At 34.3% G+C, this 20,192-nt stretch overlaps 1 protein-coding gene across 3 annotated transcripts in view; it reads right to left on the bottom strand.

The window, feature by feature from the left end:
• CC2D2B (coiled-coil and C2 domain containing 2B) overlaps positions 1-20,192 on the bottom strand; it is a 150,127-nt gene that overhangs the window by 30,243 nt on the left and 99,692 nt on the right. For all 3 annotated transcript variants that reach the window (XM_074295942.1, XM_074295941.1, XM_074295944.1), the window contains 7 exons: positions 17,732-17,826; positions 16,303-16,414; positions 9,975-10,071; positions 9,201-9,299; positions 7,819-8,001; positions 7,363-7,566; positions 5,119-5,208 (listed from right to left, as the gene is read on the bottom strand). In XM_074295942.1, the coding sequence (XP_074152043.1) occupies positions 5,119-5,208; positions 7,363-7,566; positions 7,819-8,001; positions 9,201-9,299; positions 9,975-10,071; positions 16,303-16,414; positions 17,732-17,826 (880 nt within the window). The remainder of the gene's footprint in view (positions 1-5,118; positions 5,209-7,362; positions 7,567-7,818; positions 8,002-9,200; positions 9,300-9,974; positions 10,072-16,302; positions 16,415-17,731; positions 17,827-20,192) is intronic.

Raw genomic sequence — 20,192 nt, 5'->3', positions numbered from 1 at the left:
CACATAAGCCAGTTTGGGTTGTCTCATCCCCCACTGGATCTGACCTGCTTAGGCTGTCCTAGCCCCCACTACGACCCAATATAATACCTTCCTTTAGGGAAGGTCTTTTGCAGATGGACCTCAGTAGCTCACTCAGCTGCCAGGACTTTCTGTCCACTGAGAGAACTGCATTCTCAGTGCAAAACTCCATTTTCTAATAAATCTGCCACTATAGAAGTCAGTTTCTTGGTAAACTGATTTCTATTTAACAATGAACTTTCATTTTGCAACTAATAATTTGGGAATGAATGAATTCTTTCACTCCTAAAACCTGTGGCTGATTTAAAGGGTATTCTTAACAATTCTCTTATAGCCACTAATTTAGGCCACTCAAACAACATCAGTATGACACTGAATAAGTACATTTATTTAGGTAGGATTATAATTTATATTATATCACATTTACTTCTGTCATTATTTGTTAAAAGAATTTCTTGTGTGTGTCCTTCAAGTTATAAATATTTAAAACACTATAATTATTTTAACTGGAATTTCTCATCTTGGATCTCCTGGCTAGGTTTTTTGGGCAAAACAAAAGTACTGACAATATTTGTGGATTTTATATCTCACAATTTTGCTGAAGTTATTTCTTCAATTTATTTAGTTCTCTAAATAAATCATAAAATCATCTGCAAAAATCAGTAATTTTGTTTCTACTTTGCTTATTTTTATTTCTTCATTTTTCAAATGTTAATATCAAATATTAATAGTTATAATATCTTTACTTTATCCTTGATCTAACTGGAAAGGTCTTTAGTTTATCTCCATTATACATTATGCTATCTTTTGATTTTGGAAAGATACTTTATTAAGGAAAACCCGTTTTATTACTATGTTTTCTAGTTTGTTTTCTTAGTAAGAATGGGTATCCTATAAGAAGTTTTTTCTGCATTTACTGATATGCTTTTTATTGTTCTTGTTTATAGTGTGGCCTATTTTGCTTTGTTTGTTTTTTTTACAAATCTAGCCTAGTCATATTGTATAATTTTTGATATGGTGCTGTATTTTCTTTGCTAATATTTTATTTAAAATTTTTGCATCAATTTTCAATAGAAAAAATGGAAGATAGTTTTCTTTTTCTCCATTTTAGTTCTCCCTAGTTTAGATAACATGATCATATTTATGTCATAGAGGAAATATGGTATGATCTCTTCTTTTCCAATTTTTCAGTTTATAAAGTATTATAATTTTTCTTTGAATGCTTGATATTATTCTCTTGTAAATCCTATTTTTCTTTCTTCTAGGGGCTAATTAATAATGGTTTGTTCAATTTCTTTTTCTGAGTATGGGTTGTTTAAATTTTCCATTTTTTGTTCAGTTAGTCTGAATATTTTATAGTTTTATAGATATTCATTTAATTTAAAATGCTAGCTATGGAATCATATGATGAAATAGTTTCTAGTAATTTCCATTTTTTTTCTTTTGTTGTGGGTTCTTTTCTTTTTTTATATACTAGTAATTTGGTTTTCCTCTGGGTTTTAAAAAAAATAAAAGTAAGTCAATCTATTTGGTTGCTTTTTTGAAAAACAATTAGGGTTATTTATTACTTGGTTATTCACTTTCAATTTTGTTGATATCCTTTAGAAATAATTCAGAATTTTAGCAAAGTCGCAGGATACAAAATAAATCCACATAAATCCTCAGGATTTTTATACATTACCAACACAATCCAACAGCAAGAGATACAAAGAGAAATTCCATTCAAAATAACAGTCGATAGTATAAAATATTTGGGAATATATCTACCAAAGGAGAGTCAGGAATTATATGAGCAAAATTACAAAACACTTGCCACAAAAATAAAGTCAGATTTAAATAATTGGAAAGACATTCAGTGTTCTTGGATAGGCCGAGCGAATATAATAAAGATGACAATACTCCCCAAACTAATCTATTTATTTAGTGCTATACCAATCAGACTCCCAAGAAACTATTTTAATGACCTAGAAAAAATAACAACAAAATTCATATGGAAGAATAAAAGGTCGAGAATTGCAAGGGAACTAATGAAAAAAAAGTCAGAGGAAGGTGGTCTAAGTGTACCTGATTTAAAGCTATATTATAAAGCAACAGTCACCAAAACCATTTGGTACTGGCTAAGAAATAGACTAGTTGATCAGTGGAATAGGTTAGGTGCACAGGGCAAGATAGTGAATAAAAATAGCAATCTAATCTTTGACAAACCCAAAGATCCCAAATTTTGGGATAAGAATTCATTATTTGACAAAAACTGCTGGGAAAACTGGAAATTAGTATGGCAGAAACTAGGCATGGACCCACATTTAACACCACATACTAAGATACGATCAAAATGGGTCCAAGATTTAGGCATAAAAATGAAATCATAAATAAATTGGAGGAACATGGGATGATTTACCTCTCAGACTTGTGGAGGAGGAAGGAGTTTGTGTCCAAGGGAGAACTAGAGACCATTATTGATCACAAAATAGATCATTTTGATTACACCAAATTAAAAAGTTTCTGCACAAACAAAACTAATGCAAACAAGATTAGAAGGGAAGTAACAAATTGGGAAAAAATTTTTACAGTTAAAGGTTCTGATAAAGGCCTCATCTCCAAAATATACAGAGAATTGACTTTAATTTATAAGAAATCAAGCCATTCTCCAATTGATAAATGGTCAAAGGATATGAACAGACAATTTTCAGATGATGAAATTAAAACTATTTCCACTCATATGAAAGAGTGTTCCAAATCACTATTGATCAGAGAAATGCAAATTAAGACAACTCTGAGGTATCATTACACACCTGTCAGATTGGCTAAGATGACAGGAACAAATAACGATGAATGTTGGAGGGGGTGTGGGAAAACTGGGACACTGATGCATTGTTGGTGGAGTTGTGAAAGAATCCAACCATTCTGGAGAGCAATCTGGAATTATGCCCAAAAAGTTATCAAAATGTGCATACCCTTTGACCCAGCCATACTACTACTGGGCTTATACCCCAAGGAACTACTAAAGAAGGGAAAGGGACCTGTATGTGCCAAAATGTTTGTGGCAGCCCTTTTCATAGTGGCTAGAAGCTGGAAGATGAATGGATGTCCATCAATTGGAGAATGGTTGGGTAAACTATGGTATATGAAGGTTATGGAATATTATTGTTCTATAAGAAATGACCAACAGGAGAAATACAGAGAGGCTTGGAGAGACTTACATCAACTGATCCTGAGTGAAACGAGCAGAACCAGAAGATCATTATACACTTCAACAATGATACTGTACGAGGATGTATGCTGATGGAAGTGGATTTCTTCAACATAGAGAAGAGCTAATCCAATTCCAATTGATTAATGATGGACAGAACCAGCTACATCCAGAAAAGGAACACTGGGAAATGAATGTAAACTGTTATTTTTACCTTCTGAATCCAAGTCTTCCTGTGCAACAAAAAATTCGGTTCTATACACATATATTGTATCTAGAATATACTGTAATATATTTAACATATATAAGACTGCTTGCCATCTGGGGGAGGGGGTTGGGGGAGGAAGGGAAAAAATCTGAATAGAAGTAAGTGCAAGGGATAATGTTGTAAAAAATTACCCATGCATATGTACTGTCAAAAAATGTTATAATTATAAAATAAAATAAAAATTTAAAAAAAAAATTAATTAATTAATTAATTTAAAAAATTTTTTGTTGATATCTTATTTTCAGAATATTTATTTTGGTGTATTTCAGAATATTTATTTAATTTTTTTAAAAAATGTATTTCATTTCTAGCTTAGTTGCTTCTTATCTAGCTAACTTGTAAGGACTTAGGAGAAATTACAATGAATCAGATCAATTTGGTACATATTGGATCTGGACTCCCTCCTAGAGTTTGGAATCATACCACATGCTTATAGTTTGCCACCATTAGCAAATGGCTCAGATTCAAAAGTATTTAGGCTGTGACCTTTATATTTATCTTGGTTAAAAAATTATTCTCCCTGGCTGAATAAATTATGGTATATGAATGTTATGGAATATTATTGTTCTCTAAGAAATGACCAACAGGATGATTTCAGAGAGGCCTGGAGAGACTTATATGAACTTACATGATGCTAAGTGAAATGAGCAGAACCAGGAGATCGTTGTACACTTCAACAACAATACTACACGATGATCAATTCTGACGTGGCTCTCTTTAACAATGAATTGATTCAGACCAGTTCCAATTGTTCAGTAATGAAGAGAGCCATCTATACCCTGGGAGAGGACTGTGGGAACTAAATGTGGACCACAACATAGCATTTTTACTCTTTCTGTTGTTTGCTTGCATTTTTGCTTCCCATGCATATGTTTTGTAAATAAAAAGTTATAATAAAACAATATTCTCCCAATAAAATATGTAGGAACTCAAGGATACCAAATTCTGGTTTAGATGGGAAGTGTAGCCACATGTCATCATTAACATTTGTATCAGGCTTCAGAGATTAGCACAGAGCTTGGTTCTATGTGGTTGTGTTAATCTCTGGAGCACTGAAAAGAGTTACCATACCTGAAATTGGCTACTATTGCCAATTTGCCAAGTAGCTTTTAATTCCTCTTAACCAATGATTTCTAGAGGATATTAGGAACCTAGAAATTTCTATCCATAGAATATTTTCACTGAACATGAGATGAAACGCAATAAAATAGCTCTTAAAAAAAAAAAAGAAATAGTAAATAGAGAAAAAAAGTATGTGTGTGTGAAAATAAGGAAGAGAGGGGAGAGAAGAGGGAGAGAAAAAAAGGGAGAGAGGAAGAAGAAAGAAGGAAGGTAGAGGTAGAGACAAGAGACAATCAATATACTGGATAGAGTGTTGAGCACAGAATCAGGAATTAGGAAGCTCTAGGTTGAAATCCACCTCTTACACTGAATAGTTGTATAACCTTATACAAATCACTTAACCTCTCACTGTACCTTAGGTAACAGCTTAGAATTTATTATGTCATGAAGGAGTTATGATCTGCTTTGGTAGAGAGAGTTCACTATATTGACAAAAATCACAAATTCTTCACATACATTCAAAAGAAATATGAGAATATTTATACAAATTTTAATTAAGTTGAAAAGTACAGCTTATTACCTCTGGTGACATCCAAATATCAAAACCGTCATTTTCATTCAGTGTATCCGATAAGCAAGGAATTAAAGACACAAATCGAGCAATGATGTCCTATAAGTATAATATTACAAATATTATATGTGATTGAAAATTATATACATATTAAATAGACCTGTTATTAAATCTCATATAATATAAAATTTCTCTATTATAACAAGTGCAAAGATTTTAAGCTTTCATTTAATATACCATGAAGATATTAAATCCATTTTTCTACATCCTGCGTTAGAAAATGTGATTATTAGAATATTAGTTTGTACCCCAAAAGGAATGAGTACTTAAATAAGGAATGGAAAAGGACAGCTATAATTCTTCCAGTATGCAAATAAAGAGTAATGAGATATGAAACTGATTCATACCCATTATTTTCTTTTTTTTTTTTTTTCTCCTGAGGCTGGGGTTAAGTGACTTGCCCAGGGTCACACAGCTAGGAAGTGTTAAGTGTCTGAGATCAAATTTGAACTTGGGTCCTCCTGAATTCAAGGCTGGTGCTCTATTCACTGTGCCACCTAGCTGCCCCCCCCCATTATTTTCTGCCAGCACAAATACCATTTCAAGATTTATCTGTCAATATATTGGCTTTCAGGGACTAGACCTCAGTTTAGTTTGGTAATGAGAGGAAAACTTTCTATATCATCTAAAGTGATGTGGATACATATTAGAACCTGTGGCCTTTCAGGCTTCTACTGCAAAAAAAAAAAAAAAATCATTCTTAATTCTAATTAGGAAGAAATAAAAGTCTAAGGAAGAAATTTCCTCTTCCCCATTTTCCTGGAAGACACATATCTATCATATTCATTGTAGATTCTGAGAGGAGAAATTATAGAAAACTTCTAGAAGATACCATTTATACTCTTTCCTTCCCCTTCCTCTTTTTCATTCATTTCCCAACATTATGTAGTATAGCTTCCTGCATTCTCCTTAAGCTAAAGCTGCTCCCTCTAAAGTTGCCAAGGATTTCTCACGTCAGGTCCAATAAATACTTCTCAGAATTCAATCTTTGTGACTTTTCTGAAGCCTTTGACACTGTTAAGCACTCTCTTCTCTTTGATGTTCTTTTCTCTAGGCTGCTGTGAGACTGCTCTTGTTCTCCTCTTACATGTGGGAACTCCTCAGCCTCCTTTGCTGACTCACCATCACAGCCTTTCCTCTAGCTATGGGTAGAGCCCCAAACTTTCCTGGACTGTTTTCTTCCTCTCAGCACTCTCATGGTTATCAACTCATATGAACTATCTATCTCTCTCTATATATATATGGCTCTCTCTCAAATTCTAGTCCCACATTACCATCTATTTAGACATTTGGATGTTGCATAGGCATCTCAAGTAAAACTCATCTTTCCACCAAAATGAACTCTTATTTATGAACTTAGCTCTATTTCCTGTTAAGGACCCTGCTAAGTTGGTCAGCCAGGTTCACAACCTTGGAATCATCCTTAATTCTTCATTCTCCTTCATCCTATATATCCAACTAGTTGCCAGTTCTTATTATCTTCTACAACATTTACCTTAATCATCCACCTCTTTCACTTGGCCATCTTTCCTCAACTAAACTATTGCAATAACCCTCTATTGATGCCTCTGTTCAGATTTCTCTTCTCTCTAATCCATCTCTCATACTGTTGCCAATATTTCTGAAAATGTATACTGACCATGCTACTTTTCTACACAGTAAACTTGAGTGATTCTTTGTGCTTCTATGATCAGATGCAAACTCCTCTGCTTACATTTAAAGTCCTTCACAACCTGGTTTGCCTTTTTCTAGAACTAGAGTTTAGCCATATTTGGTTTTCTCATTGCTTTTACGACAAGACATTCCATTTTCCATTCCTAGATTTTCAATATTGTCCCTTACTCCTCAAAAGCACTTCTCACTAACATCCCTTAAATATCCTAGCTTCCTTCATAGTTCAATTCAAGCACTACTTTCTACATGAATCCTTCTTTATTCTCCTTGCTGCCAGTGTCTTGTGTTTATTTTGCATATAATTTGCATATAATTATTTATGTTCATATCATCTCTGATCAAATGTGTATTCCTTGAAGAAAGGTACCTTTTTGTCATTTGTCACAGTACAAAGCTCAGGGCCTGGTACATAGTGAGCATTTGCTGATTTGTTTACAATCAGAAGTTTGTGCCTGCTTGAGGGCATAACTATTATATTAGCAAAACTATGCAAATTTTGTATTTAAAAAAAATACTTACAAGTGTTGCATTAGAATCACTGAGAAACAAATCCAGTAGTTGCTTAGGTGGATTTAGTGCCCTGATATATCTTGTAACTAAGATATTTGTCCCTTCGTCATTGAAAACGGTTGTAATAATTCTTCTGTTTGGAAACATCGCCTCACAATTTTTTCTGAAAATCTGTGCTCTCTGCAAAAGCGTTATATCTGGTTCATCTGTAAACTATAATCATATTTATAAATATAAGTATAATTTAAATATTTCATACCGTTATCTTAGATATTAATCACTTCCAAGATATTCTCAAAAGAAAATGTCAAAAAGAAAAAGGTTAAGCTAGGATTATTATTTATTTGATATAAGGTTAATTGCTAGATATATAATTATTATATTTTTAAAACAAATTTATAAATAAACAAATAATGTCCATATCTCTTCCACCCTCTTTGAAGATAAAATAACTGAATAACCAACCTTATCAGATTCTGTATTACTGATGACAGATGATATTTGAGGCTCAATAGTAGCAAAAATGTTTAAAAAGGTACATTCTTTTAAATTCTGCCCTTTGTAATCTTCTTTAGGTGAGACATATGTCTTACTCCAAGTGTATCCAAGCAAAAGTGGTGGAATATTTACTTGAAAAGTTCCACTGATCTGAAAGAATACCAAACATATCCTCTTAACAGATGTTGTGATCAACTACTGTAGAAGCTCAACTCTGTCCTCTGCTTGAGGAGGAGCAGGCTTACTTATTTGCATAGCAGCCCTAACAGGCTGTGCTCCCTCCATCTTGGAAAATGGCTTTCTCCCTCCTCACAGAAGAACAACTTCTTAGAGCTACTCTTCTCTTGCCTCCTGGCCTCTCAGAGTAAATTTTTTTTTTTTAAAGGAAGAAATGGGAAGCCTGTATAATATAGAAAGAGGACTAGATCTAGGTATATACCTTGGTTATGTCACTTATTAGCTTTGAGACTTGAATATATTAAGTCACTTAAAACACTGCAAGCTTCATTTTCTTATCTGTAAAATAAGGTTTATAACCACCTGTCTCAAAGGATTGTTTTGAGAACCCACAAAAGCAGGGACATAGAGGTGCTTTGATGGTTTAGGAGCTAGGAGTGTAGCAATGGGACTGAAGGAGGTTTGGTTTCAGGGAGAATGCTAAGAAAACAAATTCTTGTGATGCTGGCAACTGGATGGAATTTTAGAATGGGATAAATCAGATGGACACTTTTTGGGAGTGAGGCTTCCAGGAATGGCAGGACAGTTCCTCAAGATAAGAGTAAGGGAAAGGCTAAATAGTAGCCTGGGGATTTGGAAATAGATATTGTGCCAATATGTTTTGGAGTCCTCTGCTACAATGTTGCACTTTCTGTTGATTTTTCACTTAGCAGAGTAGTGAAGTTAAATGGGATAGTGACTCTGTATTCCATGGTACTAAAGGAGCTGTTAATAAGAATCAGGCCAGCCAGAGAGAATGTACTAATCAATTAAAGTAATTGATGATTGGTCCCATACTGACTGCTTCCTTAGTGAATAATACTTGTAGAGAGGAATTATTTACAATCAGATTTCTGTGACTCCATTAGTATTAAATTTCTTAACCTAACCCTGAAACATATCCTTCAAAAACCCATAAAGGATAAAATTCTTTATTGTTGGCTCTTATCTGTAAAAGAGCCAAATACTTCAAACTGTGTCCATCTAGAGATGTCCTTCCTAAGCATGCTCCTGTCATCTTAGCTTCCTTCAAATCTATTGGTCAGAGAGCTGAAGTGAAAAATTCTTTAAAAAAGATGTATTTTTCTCAAGTAAAATTTGGTACTTTTAGTCTAATAATCTTTTGTTAATACCTTTGGTTGTTGCAGAAGAGCTGAGAAAGGGAAAATAACTGATCCAAGCCAATTTTTTCTTATATATGAATGACCACTGCAGCTCTTGAAACAATGATCCTAATAAGAAAAATAATTATGATTATACATTCACTTATATAATATTTTAGGTATGTAATTCACCAATTCTGCCAATAATTGACAATGATTTGACCACTCTAGATTTTAAAATACATTACACTTGGTTATTAAATTTATCTTGGATTGTGGATTGTTTAATATGTGGTCCACTGCTGAATACATGAAAGCTTGTTTTTCCTGGCCATTATCCTTAGTGAAGATGTACTCAATTTGTATAGGGATAACTCCCACAAAGACCTTGTACAATGGGAAGAGAAGAATTAAAGTGTATAAAAGTATTATTTTTTAGTATTCAGTCTAGAAATGATGAAGGTATACAAGCCTACAGCTCCTTGCTTTCTTAGTGGTGTGTCTGCTATATGAATGTTCAGCCCCAAACTGGAGGTGGGCTTATTTTGTTACCTCCAGATACATAAAGCACTAGCACTAGGCTTTTTGCCAGCTAGCAGTTAATTAAAGAGGAAGAAGTTAAATACCAAAGATGACAGGAAGAAAAATTATCAAGTTGTGTGAAGCACCAGGAAGGGAGGCACAGAGAAGAAGAAATAAGAAAAGGATGTGTTAGAGAAGACATAGGGCCAATAGTTTTTATTCAGATTACTTTCCTTAGAAATTATTGTAAAATTCACTAGTAATATTAGTGTTGTACCTTACCTCATGTTTTTCAATCACAGTTTCATCAAAGATGTTGACATATATATTGTCTTTTATTTTAGATAAGTTTGAGAAGCTGTAATCATGTCCTGGTGAACTAAAAAAAAAAAAAAAATGTAACATATTTTAACTTTCTTCCTCTCAAAAATGCCTTTTTTTTTTTTTTTTTTTTTTAAAGAAAACCATTCATAATGCACTATGTTAAGTATCCATTTATCTTTATTCCAGGGAATGTGGAAGTGGAGTAAATTACTCAATGTTTTAAGCTCAACAGGAAACAGAAGCTGTATCATTTATAGTCTGTGGCATCTTCCTTTATGACATATAACATTCTTTTTATGAAAAAGTAACAATTTAAAAATGCTAAGCAGAAGAGCTGCAGCCAAATTGATTATAGTATGATACATTGCCTGTTCCCCCTAACCATGATTTTTGTCCTAGTACTAAATGTCATCCCTTTTTTTCCATACTCTTCACCCAATCTTTACCTGATGACAGTCTATCCATCCTTCAAGTACAAATGCTATCTCCTCCACCAGTTTCAGATCCTGCTGCTGGAAATGATCTCTACCTCATCTGATCTCATAGTGAAGTGGGTTGTGGTTCCTTTAAAAAACTATTTCCTATTGATTTGTGATCCCTTTCAGATTCTCCTAGGGAAGGCATATCCTCCCCAGACAAGTTATCTTTTCAGGATGCCAGAGTCTTTGATTCAATTAGAAATCCTGGTCAAAAAGCACACCTTTGATGTGTTGTTAATTCCAATAGGATATCTGGGCTATCCCAGCCCCCACTGGGTCTGACTTGTTTGGGCTGTCCCAGCCCCTACCAAGACACCCAATATAATGCTTCCATCAACAAAGGTCTTTTGCAGATGGACTTCAGTAGCTCACTCAGATGCCAGGATTTTCTGTCCACTGAGAACTGCATTCTCAGTGCAAAACTCCAATTTTCCAATAGATCTGTCACTACAGAAGTCAGTCTCTTGGTAAATTGATTTCTATCTAGCAATAAATTTTCATTTTGCAATTATTAATTCGGGAATGAGTGAATTCTTTCACTCCTAAAACCTGTGGCCAATTTAAATGGGATTCTTAACAACTCTCTTAGAGCCACTAACCTCTAGACTACCAGGAACTTAGACCATTCAAACAACATCAACAGCATATTTTACTCATCTGATAAAAATCCTGCTGCCTCATACACTGTCCTTATAATTAGTTGAATTGTTAATATTTTCCCTGGATAGATAAGGATGTGATATTGATTTGGAAAAAAAGAAATTTAAAGTCTGTGATGACTTCTCCACCCTTTCCCCCTAACAATTTGACTTATGATTGCCAATTTTTTTTCACTCGAGGAAAATGTAAGACATACACTAATAGTGAAAGAGAAGTCCCAGGAAAGAATAGGGATGGACAAGACCTTCAATTAGATGCATTGGCCTTAAGTTCTCTTGTTTCATTTTTCTCTGTCCTCAGGAAAAACTTTCTATTTCTCATTTTGGAATGGAGAAAAGAACATGAAACAGCTGAACTATACCTCCCTCTCAGTCTTAACTCAGTAAGTAAGTTACTCTGGGAGTGAGATACTGTGCTGTTAGTAGTAGAGAAGCAGCCAAGACCATTTTCTGCAGTGATAAGGGATCAATGTGTGAAGAGCAAAAATGATCATGAGGATCCAAAATGAGGATCAACATATAGAAAAATGAGATAGGATTAATGTCTAGGATGTGGCTTCTTTTGAAATACCCAACAAGTAATGAGGAAGGGATCGTGTTCCTCATACCACTCCTCATTTTTATTGTCCTTGTCTATAGGAGTCTAGACACAATATCTTTCCTTTGTTTTATCTTTTTTACAATCTCATTCTTGAAATCTCAGATATGAAGCTTCTTCCTTTGATCATTTTTTCAATGACCCATGAAGTATTATAGGGTAGATAGGTTCTCCATGTAGGAAGCATTTCTCCATTTTCCTTGGATTTTTGCCATATCCATATGGATATGGCAAATCTTGTGGCCAAAGGGAGTTAGCTGAGTGACTGTGTGTGGAATAGAAAGATAAGGTGAAGAACTTACAGGAATATGTGAATTCTTTTTCTGTATTTTATTTTCATTATTTCTGTTTCTGTGTTTCCCCTGTGACCTGTATGATATGTGCAGGCCCATATTTACTTGAGCCTTGGCCAGCTATATCTGAAGCCTTCAGGCCTGATTTTCTGTTTCCTAGAAATCAGGTGATTTTGGGGAAATAGAAAGCTTCTATTCCAATCTCTCTGGATAGCAATAACCAATTAGTTATCTCCTCCTCCCCTTCTCAGTGCTCTCTTACTTGTGATTTAATCTTTTCTGCTTTCTATTTTGAGTGATCTATTTTTGAGTCCTTTTGGGTAAGGGTCTTCTACATCCCTAACAGTTTGGAGCTCTCTGGGATGGGGGTCTTTGGGGGAAGATAGATGTATGAACCCTGGACAGGGATAGGTGCCCATGGAGTAGTTTTCTCCATGGTCTCTGGTTTTGTGTGAGGAGCCTCCCTCCCCTCTTAAACAAGGCAGGGATACTCAGTGGAAAGCAGAATTGAAGATTGAAGGAAGTAGAGTCCTGATGGCTGGTATCACAGCCTGAAAGATATTTACACATGTAAACTCGAGGTAAGGGAGTCTGGAAAGTCTATTGGCTGGGTTGAGGGAGACCCTGAGGGATTAACCCTCCTAAATTTGTTTTTGTGTTGGGACTGCTTTAGACCCCAAAGAAAGGACTTTCTAAGAAGGCTCTCAGGTGGCTGCAGGGCGTGAGGGTAACAAAGGGCCTCTGCCAAAACCTGGACTGGGTGCAAGGTGGTAAAATGGGATAGAAGCAGATCAAAAATTTGTATTAGGACGTTAGATAGGGAATTGAAGACTGGGATGAACTTTTCCGATATAAAAGGGGAAAAAACTGGGACTATTTGGATATACCAGACTTAAATCTATATGTAAAAGGAGAAAATAGAGTTTTGTGTTTGTCTGTGTGTATATGTCTGCTTTGCATTGCTTTTGTTCTGTTAAAAGTTAGCAAGCTTGTAGAGATAAGAATTCAGCCTCTGTTTTGCAGGCTTAGAAAAATATCAGGCTGAATTGTTGGAATTCATTCAGAGTGGTAATTCTTTCAGAGTGGCTCAAAATGTATTGGTCTTAGATCATGGTAATGTAATTTGGGAACTAGTTTTGGGTTTCTCAAGAAAAGAAAATCTTTCTCTCCCTCTGTCTCTGGCTGACTGCAGTGGCTTTTGCAGGAAGGTGGGGAGGAAGGGGGAAAAATAAAAATAAAAACATAGATTGAAAGTTTGAGAAACTGGAAAAGCTCCTGTAAACAAGAAGCCTGTTATCATAACTCAGGCTTGTGGAATCCTGCCAGAGAAAAAAATCTCAAGGTAAAGCAAAGATTGGTGCTTAACTCTTTCCTGGCTTACTCAAGAAGTTTGAATGGAATTATCTAGGTAGATTTTAGGAAATTTCACAAACTAAAGTACTGGTTAATTTTAAAATAACTTTAAATTAGTATGTGTGTTAAGATTGGAAACAAGATTGGAAATAATTGCAGATATTGGAAGGGAGGAATAAAAATAGAGTAAGAGCTAAATAACTGAACACGGGGCTCTCTGACTTGTTGGACTTGTGGGAAAACTAGGCATGTTTCTAAAAATTGTCCCAGAGAAGAAAGAAAAATTATTGACAAGTTTGCTTTCATGGAATTAGAGAACAGAAAATTTAAGAAGGCTAAACTTGGTAATTGTTTGTCTGCAACATTTGATTAAGAGTTTCGGGAACTTACTATTTTTTAAAGAGGTACTATAGTTTTGAAATGGAAATAAAATTGAAGTTGAAATAATTTTGAAATAATTTTACTGTTGCCTTGCATATGTTAGATTTATTCTGAGTATAAAATCTTAAGAATTGTTTGAATATAGTGGCCTTTACAACTGAAGAGGAAAACTTTTTTCTTTTGCTTTATTGTTTGGGCAGACTTCAAATTAAAATATAGGTTATTAAAATGCCAGTAGTTTACCTTGGGGGGGGTGTTTTTGTATCTTCCTACTTAAATGGTATGTTGCTTTTTAAAAGTATTGGGTGATTTGTAAACTATAAGTTTTATAAAATTTGGTTCAAAGTTAATTGTGAATCTTGAAGTTTAAAGAAAGGTGATTTAAAGAAAAGGGAAAATATTGATTTACAAAAGCAAGTAATAGTTTAAATGGAGCATCTAGTCAGAAGGGTTATTGGTTTGGGAGTGTTTAATGTTGGAGAAGGTTTGAACAAGTAGGCATTGGGAGGAGAGAGAGACAGAGAGATGGGACAGGAGAATGAAGATGAAATCTGGGAAAAAGAAGGAACTGGTTGGAAAGAGATGGCTGTGAAACGGGATGTGTTTTTGCTGGGGAGAACAGCAGTGGAAAGATGCGGCAGCCACTTGTTTCCTTTGACTGAAAAGAAAACAAATGGTGATTTAAAGGGACAGACTGATGTTACAAGATGTTGATTGAATATTTGTTTCTTTAGATACATAATGGTATGAATATTAAAGAATATGATCAGAAATATGATATATACTTTGAAAGGGTTATTTCAAAAAAAGTTTAATTGATGTTTTCAAGAATTTTTCAGATTCTTTTATGTAAAAATAGGAAGTTTGAATTGACTGTATTGATTCCAATTATTTGAAAGGGACTCTAAGAATAATAGTTTTTCCTTTGTCGTTTTGGAAATGTTTTTGTTGTGAACAATATGTTGTTTGGGATTTTTCTGTGTATTGGGTATTTTAAAAGCAAAATGGTTTAATATTCAACTTATTCAAGATTCAGCATCTACTTGGTTATGTAAAAATTGTGTGAATTTTCTGGGATAAATTTCTTACTGTTACCAATATAAGGTCATGGTAAATAACTATTTGGAATTCATCTGAAACTTTGGAGATAAAAATCTCTTGGGCTTATGAATGAAATGCCTTAGCTCCATGTCCATTCCAATACTGTCCACTGTCTTGTTAATTTGACTTCATGTCTCTCCCAATTGTCCCTTCTTTGCTTCTTGCCTTTATTATTCTAACTGGTCTCTCTCATTCTAGACTCTTCCCTCTCAAATCCACAGTCAATGTAGCTGACAAAACTATGACCTTAAGGAAGTTTTATTTGTCCATTTCCTACACAAACCTTTACTGATTTCTTACTGCTTCTAGGATAAAATAATGTCAGACATTTGCACCTTTGGCTTGTATCTTTCCTTCCTGCCCTATTTTATTTTACTTCTTTTCAAGCACTCATGCTATTATGTTTCCTAACATAATAACATCTCTCCTTTCCATGCATCCTTACACCTCCATGACAATTATCTCACACCCTGGACCACCCTCTTCGATGTCATTTCTCAGAATTAGGATTTTTCTTCCAGGTTAAATGGTGCATCTCTCTTTCTCCACATATTCAAGCTTATTTCCTTCACAAATAATCTTGTGTGTGTGTGTCTGTCTGTGTGTCTTTGTGTGTGTGTGTGTGTGTGTGTGTGTGTGTGTGTGTGTGTGTATGTATATATACTTGAGAGTAAGTAGAGAGTTAGAAATCAGGAAGATTGGATTTGAAGTCCATCTCCAAGGCTTATTTGCTTTGTTACTCTGGGTAATTAATTCACTTAATTTCCCAATGCCTTAGGCAACTCCTCAAGACAAACTGAGTGAAGAGATGCAGACAGGCAGAGCCAAAAGGAATTTCTCCTCTACAATTCCAATTCCAATTAAAACAAACAAACAAACAAACAAACAAAACAAAGGCCTCTTCTCCCCTAGCCAGTGTCTAGAATAGAAAGCAAGTTTCTTGAAGGCTGGGTCTGTTTCAGTGATCCACATGATTAGCATTTAAGGCATTTAATAAATGCTTATCACATTATGTTGCATTTATTGCATTCTATTATAATTTCTGTCCCTTAGGTTGGAAATAAAGGGGTAGTAATATGCTTTGACTAGGGAACTATCATATAGCAGTCACTGTATTAAGCACTTCACAAATAGTATCTAGGACAAGGATAAGCAGTTAGGGGGATATGTTTTATTTTGTTCAAACTTATGAATTGCATTTTTTATTAAAAGTACTTTTTTCTATTATGGCTTTATATTAGTAAGAGAGTAAAAATTATATCCAAAGTTACCTGAGAAAATTCTAACAGTCTAAAATTAAACATAGCCTATTGAAATATTTTTCATTTTCAACAAATGGTATATAGTTTTGATTTTGTTTTGATTGAGGAATGAAAGTGAGGGCAGTGGGCTGAATATTAGTAAAGATAATTTCTAACTTACTTAAAATCTATTGTAATTTCTTCATTCCAACATGGATGAGATCCATTGGCAGTATCAGTTTGATAAACAGTGTGCTGAAAAGAAACTTCTACAAAAGGGCGTACGGCATCCTAAAATATATAATAAATACTGACTAGATTTTGTAAAATTTCTAAGGAAGCTATTTTGGGTACATAATTGCAAAGGCAACAAGGCAAGAAAAATAGTTACTTGGTTACTGCTGGCAAGTTGATAAGACATTTTGCAAAGATTGTCCTCTGGATACTTCACTACCCATTTATTTTCCAACCCCTTGAAAGTCGGCTTTTAACGCATTACTTTATTAAAGTTGATCTCTCAAAGATTTCCCTAGGTTTCTTAATTTGTAAATCTATTATTATTTTCCCCGTCCTCATTCATTTTATCTTCTTGTAGTTTTTACATTTCCTTCCCCAGACCCTTTAAAAAAATTATTCTATATCTCTAAATCATCCTCTCTTCCTTGATTATAATACAAAATCTCTTCTCTTCAGATAAGCTTTCCTAGATCTACATCTTTCAACACACACTTTTATTCTTGATCTTTTCTATACTCTTGAAAGCAGTTATAGACAGATTACTCAAAATTATTTTATCCAGCCCTGCTCTGTCTTGAATTCCAGTTCAGCCCCACTGAATATCTGCTGAATATCTCTATGTTGATGTACTGTAATTAAATCAAATTCAGTGTCCAAAATGAAAGCTGTGGTGGTCTCCCTTAAATCCAACTCTTATGCAAACTACTAAGTTATCTAGGCTCTCTCAGTTTCTTTTCCAGAGTCATACTTAATTTTTTTCTCCTTGTGGCCATTTTTTAATTTGGCTCTCCATAATACCTCTTTGCACCTGCTGCACTCTTGTACTATCTACTTATTCTAGCACAGTAATAGTTCAGATTCTCATCACTTCTTTCCAGGGCTATTTTAATGGCCTCTTACTGCCTTAATTACTCTTGTTGCCTTTAATCGCTGACCTCCTCAATCCTTCCTCTATCCTCTGAAAGATTAATCTTGTAAGGTAATGATCTAAAGTATTAGCTCTTTTTAGGATACTAATATCTTCCTACTGAAAAACTTATTGCCTTATTCCTTATTGCCTGTAGGATAAAATATAAACCCCTCAGTCTGGCATTTAAGTAAGTCACCACCTTAATTTTGCAATTTTACCTCATATTATTGATCTTTATATAATATGTTTAGGCTAAATTGTATTACTAGTTATTTCTCAAAATCAATATTCAGTCTTCCATATTTATATATCTTCTACATAGAATGTATTTCCATCTCATTTCATCTAAGGATCAACTCAATCTCCTCTGCAAAACATTTCCTCACTTCTCCCTGTTCTAAGCAATATTTTTTATAGTAATGTTTTCTATATTACTTGTTCCTGAAATATCCAGTACTTATCTCATTTATGAGCTCCACTGTGGCAACTGACTTGCTTGCTTCTTTATGTCTGACCCGAGATATAGAAGAAAGTACATATGTGGGTATATCCAAGGTCCTTTAGGAAAAAAACAAAAACAAAAACAATAAAGATACATATATTTCGAGTAATTTTTAGCAATTGTTGAGTTCCTAACTGTGCTTTCAAAGATATACTAGAGAGTCAGTTGTAGCTATTCACATATGATCAAGCAGCCAGTAGGTATAGTGAATAGAGGGCAGAGCATATAATCAAGAAAATCTGTTTTTAAATACTGCTCAAATACTGTGTCACCAAGTCACTTAACCCTTCTGAATCTCGGGTTTCTTATCTTAGAAGTAAGTATAATTACAGCACCTATTTCCTAGGGTGTTGTGAGGATCAAATGGGCTAACATATGTAAAATATTTTGTAAACTAGCTGGATAAATGCTAGTAATGATGATGATGATCTTAAAGAGTATTTCTCTGAATTCATGCTTTTTTATTTTAAATTAACAGAATTGGATAATTCGAGTTTGTTGCTGTAGAACCCAATTTAAAAGAAAAAAAAATCTAAGACCTTTGAGCAGACTCAGAACAGTACTTGAATAACTTAGATACTATTGTTGTTCCAAAGTGGTTCTTATCTTTAGCCTTCTAGGAATAAGGAAGAGGTCTATGGTGCTGGTTTAGACTTTATAATCTATTTTCTAGTACCATACTTCTGAAAGTCTGTTTTGCTTTTAACAACCTCAAATTACTCAAACTTCAGTTTTCTTTGTTTTGACTCTTCAAAACCCCATTGAACTGTGGGAATACTAGGCCCTTCCATCCTCCCATTATCTCCCCAAATTTGTCCAAGCTTATGTTTTTTGCTTCCATGACACTATCTCATCTTTGCTGTTCCCCTTTCAACTTCAATTTTTCCCAACATCAGTCTTTTCCAATGAGTCCTGTCTTCTCATTAGGTGGTCAAAATATTCAAGCTTCAGATTCAGTATTTGACCTTCTAGTGAATAGTCTTAATTAATTTCTTTTAAGTATTGACTGACTAGATCTCCTAGCTGTTTGATAGTGGTTAACAGTGGTTAATTTTAGCGCTAAATCCTAATTAATGATAGGTTGTATTAAGGACAGTAGTTTAACCATGTCTGTTCTGATTCTGTATGCTATATAAGGTACTTAAAAGGGGAGGGGGTTAGATGAGAAAGATGTAAAAATATAAACAAGAAGAATTAAATTCTAATTCTATCCCTGTAAAACACAATTGGATTTCACTAGACAAAAATAGGACACTGATTTCACAAAAATATAGCTGAAATGTCAGGAGAAAACAATCCTTATATACTTATTTATATTTTACTGATCTAGAATGTGCAAAAAAGTCTATAAATAACACAAATTTTATAAACTCACAGTAGATACACAAATGCTAGTCTGCAGAAAGGCTCTTGACATAGTTAAGTCAGACTTAAAATAATGTTAATTTTATGAGTTTCAGGTTTAATGAACTCATAATAATAATGGCCATTTTTAAGGAGGAAAAAAGTGATAATTTTCTTGATTTGAAAATTTTCCTTTGCTATTCTTTTTTAACCCACAAATTTCAACATTTTTCTGCTGGCCTTATGGGTGTATGTGTATACATATATCTTTATGCAAGTTAAATAAATAGGCGATAATATTGATTGGTTGGTTGTTTTCCTTCATTCTCAAGAAGGACCAAATAACATCAACATGTTGGGGGTCAAGATACCATGCATCCAACTGTGGCTGATCAGACCAACAGGAGCTTGGAAGGCTTTACCACAGGTTAGACACATGATCCATATGAACATTTAGAGCAGAGATCTCTAAATCTGTGCCTCTCATGTTTCTTTTGAGCTATTGAAATTCTGCTTCCCTTATAGAGCATAAAGCCTTTTTTTGATTTGGGCATGTCATGTTGGGTGGTCCTGTGGTCTTTGATTCCGAAGTTCTTCAGAGGAAGTGTTCCATGTGAGCACTTGCCTTGTGCAAGTTCTCCGTAAAATATAATGTACATTTGATATTCAAACAACATGGCCAGCCATTGGAGTTGTTTTACATTTCAGTAGAATTTGAATCCTTGACAATTCATCTCAAAAAGGATCCTAGTGTCTAGTATCTTATCTTGCTGGATGGTCTTTGGAATCTTTCTAAGACAATTTAAATGGAAACATTTCATTTCCTGGCAGGGTGCCGTTATACTGTCCAGGTTCCACAGGTGTACAACAATGAGGTTATCACTGCAGCTCTGTAGATCTTCAGTTTGGTTTTCAGTCTAATACTCTGCACCACATATCACCTTTTTCACTTTTATAGCCTGTCTCTTCTCCTTACAATGACAATCTACTAAATGCTAATGTTTGCTATGAGGGGGCACTTAAAAAGTTTTATTGTGTTTAGGTAAACAGAAGATAGTGTTTGTGAAGAGGTGGTCAA

This window comes from Sminthopsis crassicaudata, chromosome 2 (assembly GCF_048593235.1).
Source record: "Sminthopsis crassicaudata isolate SCR6 chromosome 2, ASM4859323v1, whole genome shotgun sequence".
NCBI classification, from domain to species: Eukaryota; Metazoa; Chordata; class Mammalia; order Dasyuromorphia; family Dasyuridae; genus Sminthopsis; species Sminthopsis crassicaudata.
Note: the sequence above shows the minus strand (reverse complement) of the source record. Positions and strands in the feature narration are given on the sequence as shown.